Raw genomic sequence first — 22,185 nt, 5'->3', positions numbered from 1 at the left:
TCTTAAGAGATAGCCATGCCCTGGCAATGGAGACGAAGCATGTTGTTCAAGCACTAGGCTGTGGAGGTGTTCGGTCAGAGTAATTCCCTAGACTGCAGGCAGTGAAACTGCAAGATGTATAGGGACAGATGCACATGCTTCCTAGACTCCCTTATCTGCTGTGGAGTTTGTTGCCCACAAAGCAGCAGCAGGAGTGGGGCTAGCAAGGCCAGTCAGGAGATACAACCATTCGGAGCATCTTTGCTCTGCCAGTAGGGCCCCCATGGGCTGTAAAATAAAGGCATCCTTTAGTGGAGGCATGGGGGGGAGGGATGAGGTTGCACATCCCCCCGTCTCCTCCCTTTGCAAGTGGCAGATGCCTTGAAGATGCCCCTCCAGACTCTGAATGATAAGAGTGAAATGAGGGTAAAGCTTGTTGTTTATGCTTGCGTGCATCATACGGTTTCCAGACCTAGGGGGAGCTTCTTTAAAAAGGTGTCACACATACGCTCTCCCCTCAGTGCAGCTGTCTTGGTGCTCTTTTCTTCATGGAAGAGGACCACACAGTCTCCTCGTCCCGGTATGTTTCCTCTGGGCTGGTCAGCGTGGCTGCCACTGCTGGCCAACATCTCTCTTCATGCAGTAGTGTGCTGGCAGACAAATCATTTCTGCTTCCTGTGCAGTGGACTCCCTGTACCTCTGCCTTTTCTACAGCAGCTGTTCAGAAGCAGGCACAATGTAACCCTTAACTGCTCGAGTTAACCTGGTGGCCAGTAAACCCTTCCTCAGATTACTGTGTTTCCAAAAGATCTAGAGTTTTAAAAGAAACTCCAGTGCTAACAAAAACCAGACTCAACCCTTGAGCCTAGAACCTGAACTGAACTTCAGCAAAGTCTGTTTTCACGTTGCTCCTGTGTCTGGGAGCAGAAATACCTACATAACCTAGGAATGGCTACCCTAGGAAAGGCATTATTTCCAACCCAGCCAGAAGCAAGAAGAACTAGGATTTTTGTTTGAAAAAAATGCTACTTTCCTGGGAAATGTTTAGCTCAGTTCTGGTGACTCTGAGATCTGGACAGTATGGAGAAGTATCCTGATTAGAGCGGAGTGAAACTTTTTTCAGCATTTTTTTTTTTGGTGGTGGGGGGAAAGGATGCAGATTCAGCATCACCAAAATATTTTGTGAATTCATTTCAATTTCACCAAATAATTTCAGTAGGAAAAAAATCCTAAAAACTCAAAAAGTTTTGTTTCAACACTTTTGAAATGAAGTGTGTGACAAAGTTCCTGCTCTACCTTGGTGGGTCTTGCGCTTATTGGCGGGTTTGCTCGCCTTGGAGCTTCACGGCAGCCCTCAGCTTGGCCGTTTTTCTGAACCCACAGTCCAGGTCGACTCCTCTTGTGTCTGACCAGGAGTTGGGAGGATTTGGGGGGAACCTGGGCCCGCCCTCTACTCCGGGTTCCAGCCCAGGGCCCTGTGGAACGCAGCTGTCTAGTGCCTCCTGGATCAGCTGTGCGACAGCTACAACTCCCTGGGCTACTTCCCCATGGCCTCCTCCCATAGGACCTTCTTTATCGTCACCACAGGACCTTCCTCCTGGTGTCTGATAATGCTTGTACACCTCAGTCCTCCAACAGTCCGCGTTCTCGCTCTCAGCTCCTAGTGCCTCTTGCTCCCAGCTCCTCACACGCACACCATAAACTGAAGTGAGCTCCTTTTTAAAACCCAGGTGCCCTGATTAGCCTGCCTTAATTGATTCTAGCAGCTTCTTGATTGGCTGCAGGTGTTCTAATCAGCCTGTCTTAATTGTCTCCAGAAGGTTCCTGATTGTTCTGAAACCTTCCCTGTTACCTTACCCAGGGAAACGGGACCTACTTAGCCTGGGGCTAATATATCTGCCTTCTATTACTCTCCTATAGCCATTTGGTCCGACCCGTCACAAGTGTTTACTTTTTTTTATTTGAAGCAACTTTCGAAATTAAAGAAAATTTTCCTTTAAAAAAGGACTTGAAAAAAACCTCAAAATCAATACATTTTATTTTGGGTGGAACAAAATGTCGTGAACAAAACATTTTTTATTTTACTTTTCAATTTGCCAAAAAAATTGGAAAATTTAATTTTTGGTTCAACCTTTTTGTTGTTGTTGCCAATTTTTCAGAATTGCTAACAAACCAAAAAAAATCTGTTCACTCATTTCTAATACAGACTTTTGAAATGAACATAAACTTTGCAACCTCTGAGTTTGACAGTCACTATATTTCAACACATGGAAAATCTTCCTCTATATTGTGCATGATTTGGGAATCTGGCACTGTCCTAAAGGGGAAAAAAGAACTGCTTTTACTTTAATCAGTCTATCATACTGTGCTAATTTTTATCAGCCTTTTATAGGGGTGATGGAGTCTGAAAATTTAGAGATACAAAAGACCCTGATATCCTTAGGGGGAAGTGAAGAATTATTCTCTACATTGTATTTTGGCTAGACTGGATCTCCCGTGTTTCTTCTGAGCCTTCTAAAATTCCTGATCTTTGACCTTTTACTAGAAATTTATTCCATACATACCTTGTATCTAACAGAAAAACTGAAGACATCATCTTTAGAGGGGTATTTTTCAGGTGCTGTAAAGTGTCTGTGTTTGACCTGAGATGGATCTTGCCATGTTTAAATAGAAGCCAATGATTTGTTGTCATGCAAACTGCTAGTAATGACTTTCGGATGTCAGAGTGTTAGCATTTATATGTCATATTCTTGTTTCATTCAGGGATCTTTGTTCCCCCCAGAGAGGCAGAGCTCTGCAATAACAGGTTTTTTTCATGATGCTGTCAGTGCGGGGCATGGATCAGTGTCTACTTCACGTTCCCCATCAGTACAGGGCCCGAGCCAGGGAAACTAATGATCCAGCTAAGGATTCAGTGATGAATCCTCGTCATGTGCTACCCGAGGAACATTGTGCATACGCTAAGAAGAAGATGCGTGGTATCGTAAAGCATGTGTGATGCTGTTGCCTAGTGGAAAACTGAAAGTGGCCAGTGATGCATGACCCTCATAAGGTTTAGGTGTTTGGTTCAGTTGGGATAAGTATCTAAACGTTTGGATGCTTATCTGGATATCTCTTATTGACATCTGGTCCCAAGTCCTGTTCTAACTTGGGCTCCTGCCGTGCTCCTGTTTTAGTGAGTTACAGGGGCATAAATAAAGAGCAGAATTCGGTGCTCTAAGTTGCAAAATACATCCGAAATCTAATATACGGTAGCTTTCTGTGACCAGCTTAGTCCCTTTAAGGGCAGTAGGAGCTAGGGGCCAGCCCACCGCTATCCTGTAGTCCTGGCCCTTTAAGATTTTTTGGGCAGTCTTATAGACACAAGGACCTAAGAAATAGGAGATATTGGTAGAGATGAAGCAGTTCTGGGAATAAGTAGTGTTTGCGGGGGGGGGGGGGGGCGGCAGAGGAGAACCTGTTGTTGTTTCTTTAAGGGCTGGGACCAGGAGTCTTACAGAGTGGGCGGGACAAAACTCCTTCTCTCCCAGCCAATTGGTTTGAGATCTGGCAAGGGGACCAGCATATATGCTGTCTCCTCCCTCATAGCAGTGGAGACTCCAACTGGAGAAGGTCTGCCTGCTAAGCCCTCCCAGTCTGAGCGTGAAAGGATTAATTGGGGGAAAAGGGTCAGCTGGGGAAGTAGCTGTTTGTGGTCTTGCTGGTGACCTAACCTACAGCCTAGCTTCCAGGAGGAAAGCAGGGGACCCCTGTCTTCTGAAGGGCATTAATAGCTGCCTGAATTACCCAGCTCTAGTTGGAGGGCTGAGGCTTCCTGAACAGGGGGAAGGAAACTTTTCTGGGACTCTTATATGGGCCCAAAGTGGGTGAGAACTTCAGAGACAAAAGAGTAGTTTGTACTCACTAAAGAAAGTTGTTAAACCAGACCACACAAAGTAATCTGGTCTGGGTAATTGACTGGAAGAACCCGAGTGGCCACTGAAGTCAGTGCCCTGCAGGGCCACGAGGGGCCACAAGGGATGCACTCTGGAGGCGACCACAGCATTCTCGTTTCTTACAAGGTTTCCAGTGCTTCCTTTTGGTCCTTAACTCTCTGTAAAGCCCCATGTGAAGTTATGGTGCTATAGATGCACTAAATACCATGTTTCTGAGGTATCTTCTCAGTTGTCCCAAACCATGTTTGTTCTATGATTATTACAGCAATTAGAAACATTTAGCCAGATATCAGTGTGATATCAAACATGCTATCATGCTGACATAGAATCATAGAATATCAGGGTTGGAAGGGACCCCAGAAGGTCATCTAGTCCAACCCCCTGCTCGAAGCAGGACCAATTCCCAGTTAAATCATCTAGAAGTCACTGGTGTCAGGGTGCATGACAACAAATCATTGGCTCCTTTGTGAGTTTTGTCATCATTTTTAAAGACGAACTCCTTAAAAGCTTGGTCTGAAGTTGCCCCACACTCCAGTTTATCTTGTCTAAAGAGGAACAAGCAGAGTTGTCCCTACTGGCCGAGCTGTGGTGACGTGGCTCCAAAAGGATGTGTTTGTGACAACTCAGTTAATCTGCCCATGTGGCCTGTTAACAGAGTGTAGAGTGGATGCTAAGATGGGTTATGAGAATTATAGACGCCTTACTCCTTTAAAAGCGTTCTGACATAGCATTGGAATGATACCTCCAGCCAAGGTCAGAAGCATGCTTGGTAAGATCATCATTGACATGCGGATACCCCTAGGAGGGAGGAATATTTATTTGAGGTAAGATTATGTTTATTTGGTTACAAAAGTGGAGGGAGACGTATCTAAGGTATACGCAAAAAGAAAAGGAGTACTTGTGGCACCTTAGAGACTAACCAATTTATTTGAGCATGAGCTTTCGTGAGCTACAGCTCACTTCATCGGATGCATACCGTGGAAACTGCAGCAGACTTTATATATACACAGAGAATATGAACCAATACCTCCTCCCACCCCACTGTCCTGCTGGTAATAGCTTATCTAAAGTGATCATCAGGTTGGGCCATTTCCAGCACAAATCCAGGTTTTGTTTCATATTCTCTGTGTATATATAAAGTCTGCTGCAGTTTCCACGGTATGCATCCGATGAAGTGAGCTGTAGCTCACGAAAGCTCATGCTCAAATAAATTGGTTAGTCTCTAAGGTGCCACAAGTACTCCGTTCCTGGGTTAGTGGTTCTGTTGTGTGGTATGTGGTTGCTGGTGAGTATTTGCTTCAGGTTGGGGGGCTGTCTGTAGGCAAGGACTGGCCTGTCTCCCAAGATTTGTGAGAGTGTTGGGTCATCCTTCAGGATAGGTTTTATTATCATACACACTTGATTATCATACACATTGTAAGGAGAGTGATCACTTTAGATAAGCTATTACCAGCAGGAGAGTGGGGTGGGAGGAGGTATTTTTTCATGCTTTGTGTGTGTATAAAAAGATCTTCTACACTTTCCACAGTATGCATCCGATGAAGTGAGCTGTAGCTCACGAAAGCTCATGCTCAAATAAATTGGTTAGTCTCTTAGGTGCCACAAGTACTCCTTTTCTTTTTGCGAATACAGACTAACATGGCTGTTACTCTGAAACCTGTCATCTAAGGTATAGATACAGCTTCATAGAGTCTTTCGTAACATAGGAAAAACAGAACACCACTGGCCATCACGTACAGCCCCCAACGAAAACCTCTCCAGCACATCATCAACGATCTACAACCTATCTTGGAAAATGATCCCTCACTCTCACAGACCTTGGGAGGCAGGCCAGTCCTCGCTTACAGACAGCCCCCAAACCTGTAGCAAATACTCATGAGCAACTACACACCACACCACAGAAACACTAACCTAGGAACCAATCCCTATGACAAACCTCATTGCCTACTCTGTCCCCATATCTACTCTAGTGACGCCATCAGTGGATCCAACCACATGAGTCACACCATCAGGGACTCATTCACCTGCACATCTACTAATGTGATATATGCCTTCATGTGGCAATATCCCTCTGCCATGTACATTGGCCAAATCAGACCGTGTCTGTGTAAAAAAATAAATGGACACAAATCAGAGATCAGGGATGGGAACATGCAAAAGCCAGTAGGAGAACAGTTCAATCTCCCTGGATGTTCTGTAGCAGATTTAAAAGTAGCCATCCTTCAACCAAAAAACTTCAAAAACAGACTACAAAGAGAAACTGCAGAGCTACAATTCAGTTGCAAATTTAACACCATTAATTTGGGCTTGGAGAGGGAGTGGCTGGCTCACTACAAAAGCAACTTTCCCTCTCTTGGTATTGACACCTCCTCGTCAATTATTGGGAGTGGACTACAGCCACCCTGACTGAATTGGCCCTGTCAACACTGATTCTCCACTTGTAAGATAACTCCCTTCTCTTCATGTATGATGTTCCCTGCATCTGTAATTTTCACTCCATGCATCTGAAGAAGTGGGTTTTTTACCCATGAAAGCTTATGCCCAAATAAATCTGTTAGTCTTTAAGGTGCCACCGGACTCCTTGTTGTTTTTGTGGATACAGACTAACACAGCTACTCCCTGATAGGAAAAACTGGAACAGCAACTGGGACTGTGCATTTGAAGCAGTGGCTAGCTGTTCTGAATGTTTACATTTGTTTACATCTGTTCTTGGGATGTAAACAGTGGACAGGGCAGGACATGGCTTTGGTGGTGGTGGCGTGTCTGGTATGATGAAAAAGCAGGCAGATGAAAAAAATCTTAACATAACAAAAGGTAATCATGAAAAGAGGGAAAAAATTACACAGGACTGATGGCCTAAATAAGAGAAGCTGATGGAAAGGGATAGTGGATTAAGTGTGGCATGGTGTGGTGGTTTCTATATTTCTCACGTTCTGAGTGCCCCCAACTCCCGGTGAAGTCAAGAGAGACTTCAATGATAATCCACCTCTTTATGTTTTCATCTTCCTTCTTTTCCTCCTTAGAATCGGACATAGCAGATTTTGATGGCAGAAGTTCCCTCCTGTACAGATTCAATCAGAAAATGATGAGCACCTTCAAAGACGTGGTTTCCCTGAAGTTCAAGAGCATGCAGGGGGATGGAGTCTTATTTCACGGAGAGGGACAGCGCGGAGACTACATCACACTGGAGCTGCAAAAAGGGAAGCTTTCCTTGCACATTAACCTGGGTAGGAGCTGATATTTTTGTTCGTTACCATGAGAGTTGTTTTCCATTTCATTTCATGATTTGTATTTCGGCAGCACTCCAAAGCCCCAACTGAGATCAGGCTCCATTGTACTCTGTGCTGTGCATACACACAGCAAAAGACAGTACCTGCCCCACACGTTTTGCCGTCTGAAGAGACAAGACAATGAGTGGGATGGGAAATAGAGAAGTGAAGTGACTTGCCTGCAGTCACACAGCAGCTCAGTGGCAGAGCCAAAAATAGAACCCACATCTCCTGAGTACTACACTACCTTTATTTTTCTAGCTGCAAATATTGTTGCCTGTTTGATCTACATCAGGCCTCGGGGGGGATTCAGTTGGAATCTCAACTACAATTTCCTCTCTCTGTTTAGAGAATGATTCCTTTTTAAGTTCATCATTTCAGAGGAGGGATCTGTCGAAGCTCTGCAGGTAGCCATCCAGTCTTGTTTAGCATTTGGCTCACCGTTTCTGTGGCTTCTCTCCAGCAATAAGTCTAGGCTGGGTAGTTTCCATTCAGGATGCAAACGGGTCTTCCTTTCCCTGGAACAGAACCCCTCTTTGGATGAAGCATGCTAACCTCTGTGTTGTCATTGCTATATGTTCAGAAAAAGGAAAAGAAACCTAAGGGAAAATGTTGGCATGTGCTGGAAAGCAGAATTTGCCTGCATCAAAACAACAGCTTCAGATCAGTAGCACTAGAAAGCTGAGAAATATCCGACTGTTGCAGGGAAAAACTCCATCCCATCATCCTGCTTTTTAAGCTTTCAATAAAATATGCACGGGCTTTGATTCTTTTCTTTATTTAAGGTGATTTTAAGACACCTTTGTGGTCTCTTGAGTCCTGTTACCAATCTGAACTCCTGGTGCAAATTAGAGCAACCTCAGCACTGCTGTAGCTTATCTTTGCTTCCCAGGGGCCCAAGGAGATGTTCTGGCAGTCAAGGATTGCTGGAGATGAGGGAAGCCTTGTCCACGCCTCCTTTTACGCAAGACACACTGCCTCACACTGAGAGTGTGGAGGTTTGGATTAGGAGCCACTACAGTGACTCTGCACCTCTTGAGGGTCTCCTTATAGAGGTTAAAATGGCTTTAGGGCTGCTTTGCTGCATAGGCACTGTTGAAGTTCTGATTCCATCTCTGATTTTGTTCTAATTCATCTAGCAATAATGTTACTTAAATGTGAACTGCTTGTGTGGATCTGTGCTATTCTTTCTCAAAATGAAAAGCACCTGATACTAGCAACTGGTGTACCCAAAGGGTTCAGGAGTTGGAATCCGCTCCTCAAATGTAGGTGCTTCTCCAAAGCTCTTCAGAGGTGTTTGGTCTGCAAAGCTGACCAGGGCAAGCTTTCTAGGGAGATTTCTTGTATTTCTTTGTAGGGCTGAAGATGGCAGGAGAACAGCCTTTCTTGAAGTATTTTGGTGTTTTTTGCTTCTGGGCCTGGCTAGAGCCAGGCAGTGCTAAGGCATGGAGTCCCATCAGTGTGTGGTCAAGTTGGGTTTGAGGGATGAGGGACGGTTTGGCTCAGTTCTTCTTTTGTACAAAGCTGTTTGCGTTTCCCAAGTGGGTACGTCACATATAGATATGTCAGTGGGAGGAGGTACTAAAGCACCGCACAGCTGGATTTTATATGCCACAGGGCAGATCACTGAAGTGAACATACTCTCTGTACAATATTGGGGGGGAAATCCAAAACCCTTGGCCTTTCCTTTAGCAGAAGTCATAACTCCTGAGTAATTCAGCACAGGGACATCTATAGGTCAGAGAGAGTATTTGCAAATCTGTTCCTTCTTTTAGCTGACTGCTTTCTGGCAGGGCTTCACTTCAGTGGCTCAGAATGTGAGTGGTTGATTTGATTTAAACCATGGAATAATAGTGACTAACCCTGTAGCCATTGAGTCATAGTTGTGGCTTAGTGCAATTTAATACTTGTGATTAAAACAGTGTGGTTCTGTATCAGGTAGGAACCTCCACGCACTGTCTCCTGGACCAGGAAAAAAGGGTTGTCCATACTAGTATGATGACCCCTGCTGGAAGTGTTATCAGCGGGGACAGAACGCAAACCCTCTTGATCTAAAAGCATGAACCCCTAATGCTTGTATTTTAACGCTCCCATACAGAAAACCACTAGAGGGGACAAAGGCATTGTGTTAATATGGGTTACTTTAGGTTCTGTTGCTCCAGATTTCCCAGCATCAGGATCACTGATGGTAGCAGTGGTGGGACCGGGACCAATTGTGTAACCCTGCTCATAGTGTGGCTGCATGAGATGGATGCGTAAAATGCTGGAGGCCGGTGGTGCCACTTGTATGCTACAGTTCCCATTTTCGTTATTACCAGTGGAGCTGAATCCTGCGTAGCCAAGGTGGGAAGTTTTAGTAAAACTCCCTAGTGTAGACAAGGCCAGTGTAAAATGAGTCAGCATCTATTTCTCTTCTCAGCTTATGTCTGTAGGAGTTAGCAGAAGTTGTCCGACAATTAGAACAACCTGAAATCATTAAAACAAACCTGGTAAATAATTACTTTTTCCACGGCTCTTCGTTTGTTTTTACATAAAATCATTAATTGGCTTTGTACACAACTAATCTTTTTTCCTTGTTTTTTTAGGGTCACATTGATAATGCTATATTCCTGTTATTCATTATCTGTAAGCGTATCGTGCAATATGCATGCAAAAGATCCATTTCAGAATGAAGCTCTAAACGCTGGATTCTCTGACACCGTTGGTTTCTCGTCTCCCTTCAGAAAAAGCTCTACTTTTAATTTAGGAATAAGAGCGTGATACCATAGTTGGTTGCATTGCTGTGAGATATCACGTCTGTTTACTCTGGGACCTAAAATAGAGCTTTCATGAGCCACAAAATTTGAATCTGGATTTTGACTACCACAAAGTGTGTGTGTCAGGGGAGGCAAGTTTTGGATCCAAGGTTTTCATCTTATACACAGCTTGACTAATCATTTTGAAATGTGCATCCTTCCATTTCCACTGATGAATAGAAAAGAAAAGAAAAGAAAAGAATGCACAGTAGAGACCAGAAGCTCTGAAATCTTAAGTCAGGAACCTGGCTAGAAAACAGAAAAGCACTTAGCTCTTTGAGATCTGGGCCTGATTATTCTCTCACTGGAGTCGGACTCTGAACTCGGTTGCACTGTTGTGCAACTGGAGTTACTCCACAGACATCAAAGGAATGATCCCAGATTTTTTCTAGTGCAGTGGAGACTAAGTGGCCCTCTGTAAATATCTATTCTTGTTTAGATTTCCAGTGCCACGTGGTCTAAAATGTTTTCTCCAGGGAGGGTTAGGTACAATTTGTTGTTAAAATGGGGGGAAAAAAAAAGTGATGACTGAAATGTCAAGAGTAATTAGACTGTATGTTTGTGGAAATCCACAGTTGTGCTACATCTGTTCCTTTAATGGGTGGCAGATTTTTGTGTAAGCCAGATGGCGTTCTTAAAATGTGAGGGTCTCTGCTGCACTTCAGACCTGAGTAACAGGCAACAGAACAGGTTTGGCAGTGCTGCCATGTATGACGACTTATGCAGCAACCTGGGAAAATCCCCCTCCGTATCCCTGACCAGGGCATTGGGGCAGCCGAAGAAGAGACTGTCCCCAAAGAATCCAAGCCAGCTTGACCCTGGGCCCTGTTTCTCTTGGGGCAGGACACTAGATATCTCGTTAGTATCACACAGACGCAGAAGCCTTAATGCTTCCGTTCAGAAGTCCAGGGCTCGCTACAGTGTCCTCTGTCTGCGTCTGCCCCTGCAGGAGATTCCAAGCTGCGTTTCAGTACCAGCCACACGTCAGTCACCCTGGGCAGCCTCCTGGACGATCAGCACTGGCATTCGGTTCTCATCGAGCGATTCAACAAGCAAGTGAACTTCACGGTGGACAAGCACACTCAGCATTTCCGAACCAAGGGGGATTCGGACCACCTGGACATTGATTATGAGGTGTGTTGAGTCTTTTGGGGTTATATCTTTGGAGACCGGTATGAGCTCGGCGAATGTTCAGTTTTGTCAGCAGTAGGGATCTCTCTCTAACCTGTTTCCCTTCTCCCCTAAAACTCCTTTCGTGGTTAACCAGCCTGAGTCATGGCACTTCCTCTGTGTGTCTGATGCTCTAGGGACATGGCCCGTCTCTGGGCAAGCAGAGTTGGAATGTACGTCAGCCCACGTGCTCGTTTGGGACTCAGAAGGCACAGCCTTCCACGCTGGAAAGGTCGTGCTGCGGCAGAATCCTGAGGAGGAATTCCCGCGGATTCAGAGGGAGTGTGTGCTGCAATGGCAACTCTACAACTGTTTTAATGGTTGTGTCACACACTCGCCATGCACATGAGTAGCTCTGGTGGCCACGGTAGAGAGAACATGGTCCTGTCCTTAACTCATCCCTACATAGCCCAGCCAGAATGCAGCTGCCTCCAGCACAGAGATGAAAGGTGACTAGAAAGCCTCTTCCCTCTAGGGAGGAGTGGTATAGGTGATCCCTACTTCACCAGTGCTTCCTTGAGCTGAACGAGGGAGAAAAATCCTCCCCAGCAGGAAACCTGGTTCAGAGGCCAGGCCGGCAAGGGGAGGTGTATTTCACCCTCCCCGCTCCTCGGGTCAGCCCTGTACTCTCTGAAAAGTGCATGCAAAGCCTTTTAGAACTGTTGTCTCATCAAGTGTATGTTTAGCTATTTCCTGATTATAACCACAATGCTCCCATTTCCCACCCCCACTTGAGTGTTTCCTGTGTTCCTTTTCATCATGCTGTTCCTGATGAGCAAGTTCCAGGACTGTGCAGAGCATGGTGTTGTGTTTGCACAGCAAGAGCCGTCATCCTTATTTGAATGTACTACGCTGGCATCGCTCACTGTTGTGCAATCAAAGTCTTCTTGTCTGCACTTCGGATTCTTTTCTCTTTAAAGGATCCACTCCCAGCGTGTCCTGAGTGCAGAAACCAGATGGCTTAACAGCAGCACTTATGCACATGCAGGTGCCTAGCGCCTCAGGGTTTCCATTTGTCAGTTACCCCAATGTTCTAGCCAAATTGTTAGATGCTCCTTCCCTTTCTGTCATTGCCTGGTGCAGAGAGGAAGAGAGACATTTGTGCTCACTGGCACTAATTAATAATTCTCCTGCACCCAGCCAGATGCCAGTGTCACTGCTTTCATTAAATCCTGTCTCAAAGTTCATATTTTACCAGGTAAAATCCTGACTCCTTTAGCGTTGACGGTAGTTTTGCCGTTGACTTCAGTGGGGCCAGGATTTCGTCCACTGGTCTCATGCCCTTATCTTTGGTGGTGATGTAGCTGTTTGGGAAGTTGACATAAGAACAGCATAGATGGCGGTGTGTTCTTTCATTCCCATTAGGATATGCCTTGGGATTTTGTTCAGGAAAAGGAGACTTTCAGGTTAATTCTGATGGTCTCATTACTAGCAAACTGGTGAACCAGCAACATATTGCCATGGTTGCTTAGATTGCAGGTAGCTCTCAAGTATGGATGGGCCAGCTCTTGAGATGTACTTTGGTGTCATTGCAGCTTTCTGGCTTATTCCTAATAAAAATAAATGTTCTGGTATTCTGCTGTAGTGATTTAAGCCATGGCAATAACAGCAAGGCCTGCATTTCTGTTTAGAACCTCAGAACAGCATTGTACGTGTTCTAAGAGATTACAAAAAGATTTGGATTCTTCTACTCTGTGAAAGATGGGACACGATCTACTTTTGGGAAACTCACAAGTAGATTCATTTAGCAACAGATCCTAATCAAATCCATGCTTCTTTGTAAATGATGTTGCATTATTATATATTAATATTTAATATTCCAGTCACACTCAGAGACCCCAGTCAGGAGCAGGGTCTCGTTTTGTTATGTGTGGTACAAACATATACAAATACAAGTTCTGTGCTTCAAAGAGCTTAAGATCTAAGAAGACAAGTGACATATGACAGCTAGTGGGAAGAGGGACCCAGTCAAATGAATACAAAGTTTTAGATACACAATACACTTTTAAAAAAAGTTATAAATAGATAAAATATTGGTCTGATTCTTAAAACTGTTAAGATCCTACAGCTTTCATTGACTTTGTTGAGATTTATATTGCGATAGTGTCAAGAGACTCCTGCAGAAACTGGTGGTTCATAAGAATGGCCATACTGGGGCAAACCAATGGTCCATCTTGCCCGGTATTCTGTTTTCTGACAGTGGCAAGTGCCAGATGCTTCAGAGAGAATCAAGAAAACAAGGCCATTATTAAATGATCCATCACCTATTGTCCAGTCCCAACATCTATGCAGATATTTAGGGACATCCGGAGCATGGAGTTACGTCTTTGACTATCCTGGCTAATAGCCGTTGATGGACCTATCCTCCATGAATTTATCTAATTTTTTTTGGAACCCAGTTATACTTTTGGCCTTCACATCATCCCTTGGCAATGAGATTCCCACACTGACTGTGCATTTTGTGAACAAGTACTTCCTTTTTTTGTTTTAAACCTGATGCCTATTAATTTCATCGTGTGCCCCCTGCTTCTTGTGTTATGTGAAAGAGTGAATGATGCTTCCCTATTCACTTTCTCCACATAACTCATGGTTTTATAGACTTTTATCATATCCTTCTTTAGTAATCTCTTTTCTAAGGTGAACAGTCCCAGTCTTTTTAATCTCTCCTCATATGGAAGGTGTCTCATACCCCTGATAATTTTTCTTGTCCTTCTCTGCACCTTTTCCAATTCTAATATACCTTTTTTAAAATGAGGTGACCGGAACTGCAGGCACTGTTGAAGGTGTGGATGTACCATGGATTATATAGTGACATTATGATATTTTCTGTCTTATTGTCTACCCCTTTCCTAATGGTTCCTAACTCATTAAGTGGATGTTTTCAGAGAATTATCTACAATATCGGCTAGATCTTTCTTGAGTGTAACAGCTAATTTAGACCCCATCATTTTGTATGCATAGACGGGATTATGTTTTTCAATATGCATTACTTTGCACTTATTCACATTGGCATTTCATCTGCCATTTTGTTTCCCTAGCACCCAGTTTTGTGAGATCCCTTTATAACTTTTTGCAGGCAGCTTTGCACTTAGCTATCTTGAGTAATTTTTTTTCATCTGCAATTTTTCCACCTCACTGTTCACTGCCTTTTCCACTTCATTTATGAATATGTTAAGCAGCACAGGTCCCAGTACGGATCCTTGGGGACCCCACCATTTTCCTCTCTCTAATCTGAAAACTGACCATTTATTCCTACCCTTTGTTTCCTGTCTTTTAACCAGTTACTGATCCATGTGAGAACCTTCCCACTTATCTCATGCCTACTTACTTCACTTAAGAGCCTTTGGTGGGGGACCTTGTCAAAGGCTTTCTGAAAGTCAAGATGCACTTTATCAACTGGTTTCAGAGTAACAGCCGTGTTAGTCTGTATTCGCAAAAAGAAAAGGAGGACTTGTGGCACCTTAGAGACTAACCAATTTATTAGAGCATAAGCTTTCGTGAGCTACAGCTCACTTCTTCAGATGCATATCGTGGAAACTGCAGCAGGCTTTATATATACACAGAGAATATGAAACAATACCTATTCCCACCCCACTGTCCTGCTGGTAATAGCTTATCTAAAGTGATTTCCAGCACAAATCCAGGTTTTCTCACCCTCCACCCCCCCACACAAATTCACTCTCCTGCTGGTGATAGCCCATCCAAAGTGATAACTCTTTACACAATGTGCATGACAATTAAGCTGGGCTATTTCCTGCATAAATCCAGGTTCTCACATCCCCCCCACCCCCATACACACACAAACTCACTCTCCTGCTGGTAACAGCTCATCCAAACTGACCACTCTTCAAGTTAAAATCCAAGTTAAACCAGAACATCTGGGGGGGGGGGGGTAGGAAAAAACAAGAGGAAACAGGCTACCTTGCATAATGACTTAGCCACTCCAAGTCTCTATTTAAGCCTAAATTAATAGTATCCAATTTGCAAATGAATTCCAATTCAGCAGTTTCTCGCTGGAGTCTGGATTTGAAGTTTTTTTGTTTTAAGATAGCGACCTTCATGTCTGTGATCGCGTGACCAGAGAGATTGAAGTGTTCTCCGACTGGTTTATGAATGTTATAATTCTTGACATCTGATTTGTGTCCATTTATTCTTTTACGTAGAGACTGTCCAGTTTGACCAATGTACATGGCAGAGGGGCATTGCTGGCACATGATGGCATATATCACATTGGTGGATGTGCAGGTGAACGAGCCTCTGATAGTGTGGCTGATGTTATTAGGCCCTGTGATGGTGTCCCCTGAATAGATATGTGGGCACAGTTGGCAACGGGCTTTGTTGCAAGGATAAGTCACGGCTAACCTGGTGGCTGAACTTTGTGACTTTGTCCTTACCCATAACTACTTCACATTTGGGGACAATGTATACCTTCAGATCAGCGGCACTGCTATGGGTACCCGCATGGCCCCACAGTATGCCAACATTTTTATGGCTGATTTAGAACAACGCTTCCTCAGCTCTCGTCCCCTAAAGCCCCTACTCTACTTGCGCTATATTGATGACATCTTCATCATCTGGACCCATGGAAAAGAAGCCCTTGAGGAATTCCACCATGATTTCAACAATTTCCATCCCACCACCAACCTCAGCCTGGTCCAGTCCACACAAGAGATCCACTTCCTGGACACTACAGTGCTAATAAAGAATGGTCACATAAACACCACCCTATACCGGAAACCTACTGACCGCTATTCCTACCTGCATGCCTCCAGCTTTCACCCTGACCACACCACACGATCCATCGTCTACAGCCAAGCTCTGCGATACAACCGCATTTGCTCCAACCCCTCAGACAGAGACAAACACCTACAAGATCTCTGTCAAGCTTTCTTACAACTACAATACCCACCTGCAGAAGTAAAGAAACAGATTGATAGAGCCAGAAGAGTTCCCAGAAGTTACCTACTACAGGACAGGCCTAACAAAGAAAATAACAGAACGCCACTAGCCGTCACCTTCAGCCCCCAACTAAAACCCCTCCGACGCATTATTAAGGATCTACAACCTATCCTAAAGGATGACCCAACACTCTCACAAATCTTGGGAGACAGGCCAGTCCTTGCCTACAGACAGCCCCGCAACCTGAAGCAAATACTCACCAACAACCACATACCACACAACAGAACCACTAACCCAGGAACTTATCCTTGCAACAAAGCCCGTTGCCAACTGTGCCCACATATCTATTCAGGGGACACCATCACAGGGCCTAATAACATCAGCCACACTATCAGAGGCTCGTTCACCTGCACATCCACCAATGTGATATATGCCATCATGTGCCAGCAATGCCCCTCTGCCATGTACATTGGTCAAACTGGACAGTCTCTACGTAAAAGAATAAATGGACACAAATCAGATGTCAAGAATTATAACATTCATAAACCAGTCGGAGAACACTTCAATCTCTCTGGTCACGCGATCACAGACATGAAGGTCGCTATCTTAAAACAAAAAAACTTCAAATCCAGACTCCAGCGAGAAACTGCTGAATTGGAATTCATTTGCAAATTGGATACTATTAATTTAGGCTTAAATAGAGACTTGGAGTGGCTAAGTCATTATGCAAGGTAGCCTGTTTCCTCTTGTTTTTTCCTACCCCCCCCCCAGATGTTCTGGTTTAACTTGGATTTTAACTTGAAGAGTGGTCAGTTTGGATGAGCTGTTACCAGCAGGAGAGTGAGTTTGTGTGTGTATGGGGGTGGGGGGGATGTGAGAACCTGGATTTATGCAGGAAATAGCCCAGCTTAATTGTCATGCACATTGTGTAAAGAGTTATCACTTTGGATGGGCTATCACCAGCAGGAGAGTGAATTTGTGTGGGGGGGTGGAGGGTGAGAAAACCTGGATTTGTGCTGGAAATCACTTTAGATAAGCTATTACCAGCAGGACAGTGGGGTGGGAATAGGTATTGTTTCATATTCTCTGTGTATATATAAAGCCTGCTGCAGTTTCCACGATATGCATCTGAAGAAGTGAGCTGTAGCTCACGAAAGCTTATGCTCTAATAAATTGGTTAGTCTCTAAGGTGCCACAAATCCTCCTTTTCTTTTATCAACTGGATCACCTTTGTTCACATGCTTGCTGACTCCCTCAAATAATTCTAATAGATTGCTGAGGCATGATTTCCCTTTACAAAAGCTGTATTGACTGTTCCCCAATATACCATGTTCATCTTTGTTTCTGATAATTCTGGTCTTTACTATAGTTTCAACCATTTTGCCTGGTACTGAAGTTAGGTTTACTGGCCTGTACTTTCTAGGATTGCCTCTGGAATCTTTTTTTAAAAATTGGCATTACATTAGCTATCCTTCAGTCATTTGGTACAGAGGCTGATTTAAGCAATAGGTTACATACCTCAGTTAGTAGTTCTGTAATTTCACATTTGAGTTCCTTGAGAACTCTTGAATTAATGCCATCTGGTCCTGGTGACTTACCAATTTTTAATTTATCAGTTTCTTCCAAAACTTTCTCTATTGATGCCTCAATCTGGGACAGTTTCTCAGATTTGTCACCTAAAAGAATGGCTCAGGTGTGGGAATCCCCCTGGCATCCTCCGCCTTAAAGATGATGCACAGAATTCATTTAGCTTCTCCGCAAATGTTAGTCTTCCTTGAGTGCTCCTTTAGCACCTTGAGCATTGCACGTGGCCCTGTCGAATTTCAGAGCGAGGAATTTGTATGTCCTCCGAACTTCTGGAGATCTAGCTATGAGTCTTCACCATCCTGCTCCTCAAGCTTTCATCAATTTGTTGATTTCTTATATGCTTTACAACAGTGGGACTGAGGAGGTGCTTGAAGCAGAGAATCATGGCTAGAATTGGGTGACAATTTTTGAACAAAAGTTTTTTTAAGTGTAAAATGGCCCTTTTTAAAAAGAAATAATTATTATTTTTGTGAAAAACTTTGTGAACATTTTATTTTCTGAAATTTTCCAGATATTTTTTTCAGAATTGATGAAAAACACCATACACAATGTTTTTTTTAAAAATTTCTTTAAACAATTTAATTTAAACAATGTAAAAGTCTAATTGTCTTTGCAAGGTGCTTTCAGATCCTTGTAGACTAAGTGTAAGTAATTATCATTCTTTGAAATGTGTGTGTGACGGAGAGGGGATTTAGAGAAAACCAGCAAAAATGAGTAGCAGAGTGTGTGGGAATGACTTATGAGGAAAGACTAAAAGAACAAAACATTGTTTGGATAAACCACTACTAGGGGTGGTAGGAACAAGATTAATTTCTGAAAGCATTTGAACCATGTAGGACCCTCCATACTAGGAGATGAAAACAGGTATGGTAAGTGTTTATAACTTGGAGTTAAGAAATGCACTTTAAGAAAAGGAAAATGTAGGCTGGATTGTGAAGCTGAAGACAATGCAATCTAATGGAAGGTTTTTTTCAGCAAATTTAGGGGATTAAAGGCCTCGCTAAATGTAATACAACCATGAGTTTGGTAATTAAAATTATTACTGATCACTAAGGAGATATGTTGTCTTAATAATTCAGCACTGTAATTGATATTGATTTCTGCTTTTTGTAGAAAATTCTTAAGCAGGAGACTTAAAAGAACAGAAAATGAAAGAAAAATGAGGGTGATTTCAAGTGATTTCATCAAGAAAAATGATTCTCAGCGACAAAAAGCATTGCTGTTGCATAACCCTTCACGCCAATGACAAACTTGCAAGTGATGCAGAGTTGAAAACTATTTCACTTTTTATTGCCTGGTGTAATTATCAATCAATACAACCAAGGCTCAAGTTGATGAATAAAATAAAAAGTGAAATAGTTTTCAACTCTGCATCACTTGCAAGTTTGTTATTGGCGTGGAGGGTTATGCAACAGCAATGCTTTTTGTAGCTGAGAATCATTTTTCTTGATGATGAAATCACCCTCATTTTTAAGGTCAGGCTTGACAAAGCCCTGGCTGGGATGATTTAGTTGGGAATTGGTCCTGCTTTGAGCAGGGGGTTGGACAAGATGACCTCCTGAGGTCCCTTCCAACCCTGATATTCTATGATTTACAAAGCAGTGCTCAAGGTTTTATCCATCTTCCATTTACTTTTATGCCTAGTCTAACCTGGCTTTTTTTTTTTTTTAATACCACTCCCCCCGAAAATCCCACAGTTGCAACGACTGGTACACCCCAGGCTTGGGAGCACTGCTGAACTCACTAGTATAGACACGGCTCCAGTGGCCACTGAAATTCGTACCACTGTCATGTAGGCTACGTGTGTACAGCAATTAGACCGCAGCCTGTGTATCTGAACTAATTTTGACCTAGTGAAGCCATGGCAGCAGAGGTTGCAGCTACTTGAGTGGCTTCGCTACTGTTGTTCAATGCTAGCTAGGTCAGAGGTAGCTCGGCTACATCTCCACATGCTGTAGATATGCCTGTGGAGGTTGAATGTAGACGTGGCACAATGACCAAGCTCTCGCTCCAGCCAGTGCGGTGCTATGGGTATACAAGACACAGACGTATAAACGCTTGTGGCTGCAGAAGCCTTATCTACGCTATCATATTTCCATTGCTGCTGGCGCTGGTAGTAGCAGTGGGAATTTCACTGAAAATGGGTCAGCACAGAGTAGACAAAGCCTTAAGGGGTGTCCCCACTTAAAAATTAGCCACAAGGCTTTGAAAATTAGCCAGAGGTTTGGGTTGGGATTTTCCTAAGAGCCAAAGGGAGTTATGTATCCAAGGATTCTGGGCACCTTATTCCCCTAGACTCCTTTGAAAATCTCAAACGAAGACCATATCCGTACTACGTGTGCCAAGAGGCACAGCCGCAGTGCTGTAGCTCGGCTTCTGTAGCACCATAGCTTAGATGCTAACTACCGCATCAGTGTAGTTAATTCACATCCCTGAGTGGCGGTAGGTAGGTCAACAGAAAAATTCTCCCATCGACTAGCCAGGTCTGCACCAGTGGCTAGATCGGTTTTAGCTATGATGCTGAGTGCTGTAGATACGTCCGCCTAACCTGTAAGTATAGACCAGGCCTTAAAACATTCCACCCTACATTCAAGTGTGTGTGTCCACCATTAACAGATGACAGATCCCTGCTAACATGTCAATTACATGTATTGCTCCCTTGAGAACAGCATTTCCTTTCAAACTTAGGCCTAGTTTACACTTAAAAGTTAGGTCAACGTAGCTATGGCAGTCAGGGATGTCAAAAATCGACACCACTGTGCACTGGAGCTATGCCCACCTAATCCCCCGGTTTAGATGCAGCTAGGTCGACAGAACACTGCTTCCGTCAACCTAGCTCCCATCGCTTGGTGAAGTGATGTTTCTCCAGTGATGAAAAACCCATTCCGAAGTCTGCGTCTACGCCGTGGAGTTCTGCCGACACAGCAAAAGTGCCATCGTTGTGCTGCTGAATCCTCTGGAACAGGGTCTGCTGCCTGCTGCACAATTGGAGAAGATGCAACGCTTGGCCTACCTTCCATGTCTTCTCCTCAAGAAAAAACAAGATGTTCCTCCAGGCCTTCTAACCCAGCCCCCACTCCCTTCCTCAGAGACCACTGCAGGAGACCCTCTCTCCTGGCAGCTTCACTCTGTAGCGTCCCTTCCTAGGGCTGCCCTCACTGAAACTCCCTCTGACCCTTTATAGCCCAGGAGCAGCCCTGCCTCCTTCATTGGCTCAACTAGGAGGACCCGCTCGAGGACAGGGGAGCTGGACCTACTTTAAGCACAGGAACGACCCACCCTGTCACATCCCTGTAGTATAGATATAGCCTTAGATAAGTTATAAATCAATCCATGGCTTTTGGTAACTGCTCCTAGATACTCAGGCACTGCAGCGCTCTCGGTCTGAGTTTTTTGCCTAATGTAACCCTCAGCAACCTAATGCTAATACTCCTCTACTCTATTAATTATCTCCTCTACTCAGGTATCTCTAAAGCAACATAGGGGGGTATTTTATCTAAAAGAGCTTTTTCTTTTTTGTTGTTTTGTTTTAATGTATAATCTGCAACACTTTACAACTCAAATATGCTGCTCAACCCAAGTGCAGTGAATTTTCACTCTAAGTTGTCATGTTGACGTACAATAAACACATTGTTTTTACTAACAGATGGGTGGTATTGGTGTGCCGCTGCCCTCTGTTGGATGGAATCAGAACTACTTAATTATATCACGTAGCCTGTATAGCTAAGGTGAAACGGGGAATCTCCTTTAGCTGATGTGGCAGGGCCCGTGCTGTTTTGGAGCAGAAAGATCTGAGTTCTATCCCTCCTGCTGTTGTGAAGTTCCAAGCTGCCCTTGCAAGCAGCATGGTGATAACAGTGAAGTCGCAGGTGGCCACGGTTTGGATACAGTCTTATCAAAATTTCACTTAAGAAGGCCCCTCGGTGTTGCCTGACAGAGGGTGTTCTATGGCTACCTTCCATTGTCAGTGAAAAGGCCTTTTGCAGCTTAGCCCCCATCAGCAGGTAACATCAGAGACATCCTGATGTTTTTTATTATATCAAATGATTGGAACTGGATATTGTATGCATCACAATGCTGGCAGTTTAGTGTCCCCCTCTGTATTCTGAAATGGTTTAGTCACCAATTATGCTGATTGTTAATAGAAATCATCTGGTGTCTCTACTTTAATATGAAGGCAATGTGATTTAACACGGGGTCATTTTCTCCCAGAAGAGCTGTCCTGGCACTCCATGCAGTGCAGAATGCTGGTGTGTCTGCACTTTTCACGGGGGAATGTTCCTTGCAACCTCACCAGGGGTCGAACACAAGCAGTCCCTTAATGAACAGAGCTTCACAACAACATCCTAAAGTATTATTGTCTACGTTGAACAGAGGGGAGAGTTCTCTAAATCACAGTGCCCTAAACCTGCCCCCCACTAGCCCTTATTTATTGTTTGCATTTGCTATCTCCACCAATTGCCATGAGGATTATTAGAGGTCCCAACTGAAATCAAAGCCCTACTGTACTAGGGGCTGTATATGCACATAGTGAGAGTTTAGAGTCCAAGT

At 43.9% G+C, this 22,185-nt stretch overlaps 1 protein-coding gene across 7 annotated transcripts in view; it reads left to right on the top strand.

Moving 5' to 3' along the window:
* The window catches only part of CNTNAP5 (contactin associated protein family member 5), a 421,643-nt gene that overhangs the window by 197,508 nt on the left and 201,950 nt on the right, over nucleotides 1–22,185 (top strand). For all 7 annotated transcript variants that reach the window (XR_012154186.1, XM_073305030.1, XM_073305029.1 and 4 more), the window contains 2 exons: nucleotides 6,938–7,141; nucleotides 10,928–11,112. Coding sequence is in view for 6 of the 7 variants with exons in the window: in XM_073305030.1 (XP_073161131.1) it covers nucleotides 6,938–7,141; nucleotides 10,928–11,112 (389 nt within the window). In the remaining variant the exon portion in view is untranslated. The remainder of the gene's footprint in view (nucleotides 1–6,937; nucleotides 7,142–10,927; nucleotides 11,113–22,185) is intronic.

Source organism: Lepidochelys kempii, chromosome 11 (assembly GCF_965140265.1).
Source record: "Lepidochelys kempii isolate rLepKem1 chromosome 11, rLepKem1.hap2, whole genome shotgun sequence".
NCBI lineage: Eukaryota > Metazoa > Chordata > Testudines > Cheloniidae > Lepidochelys > Lepidochelys kempii.
Note: the sequence above shows the minus strand (reverse complement) of the source record. Positions and strands in the feature narration are given on the sequence as shown.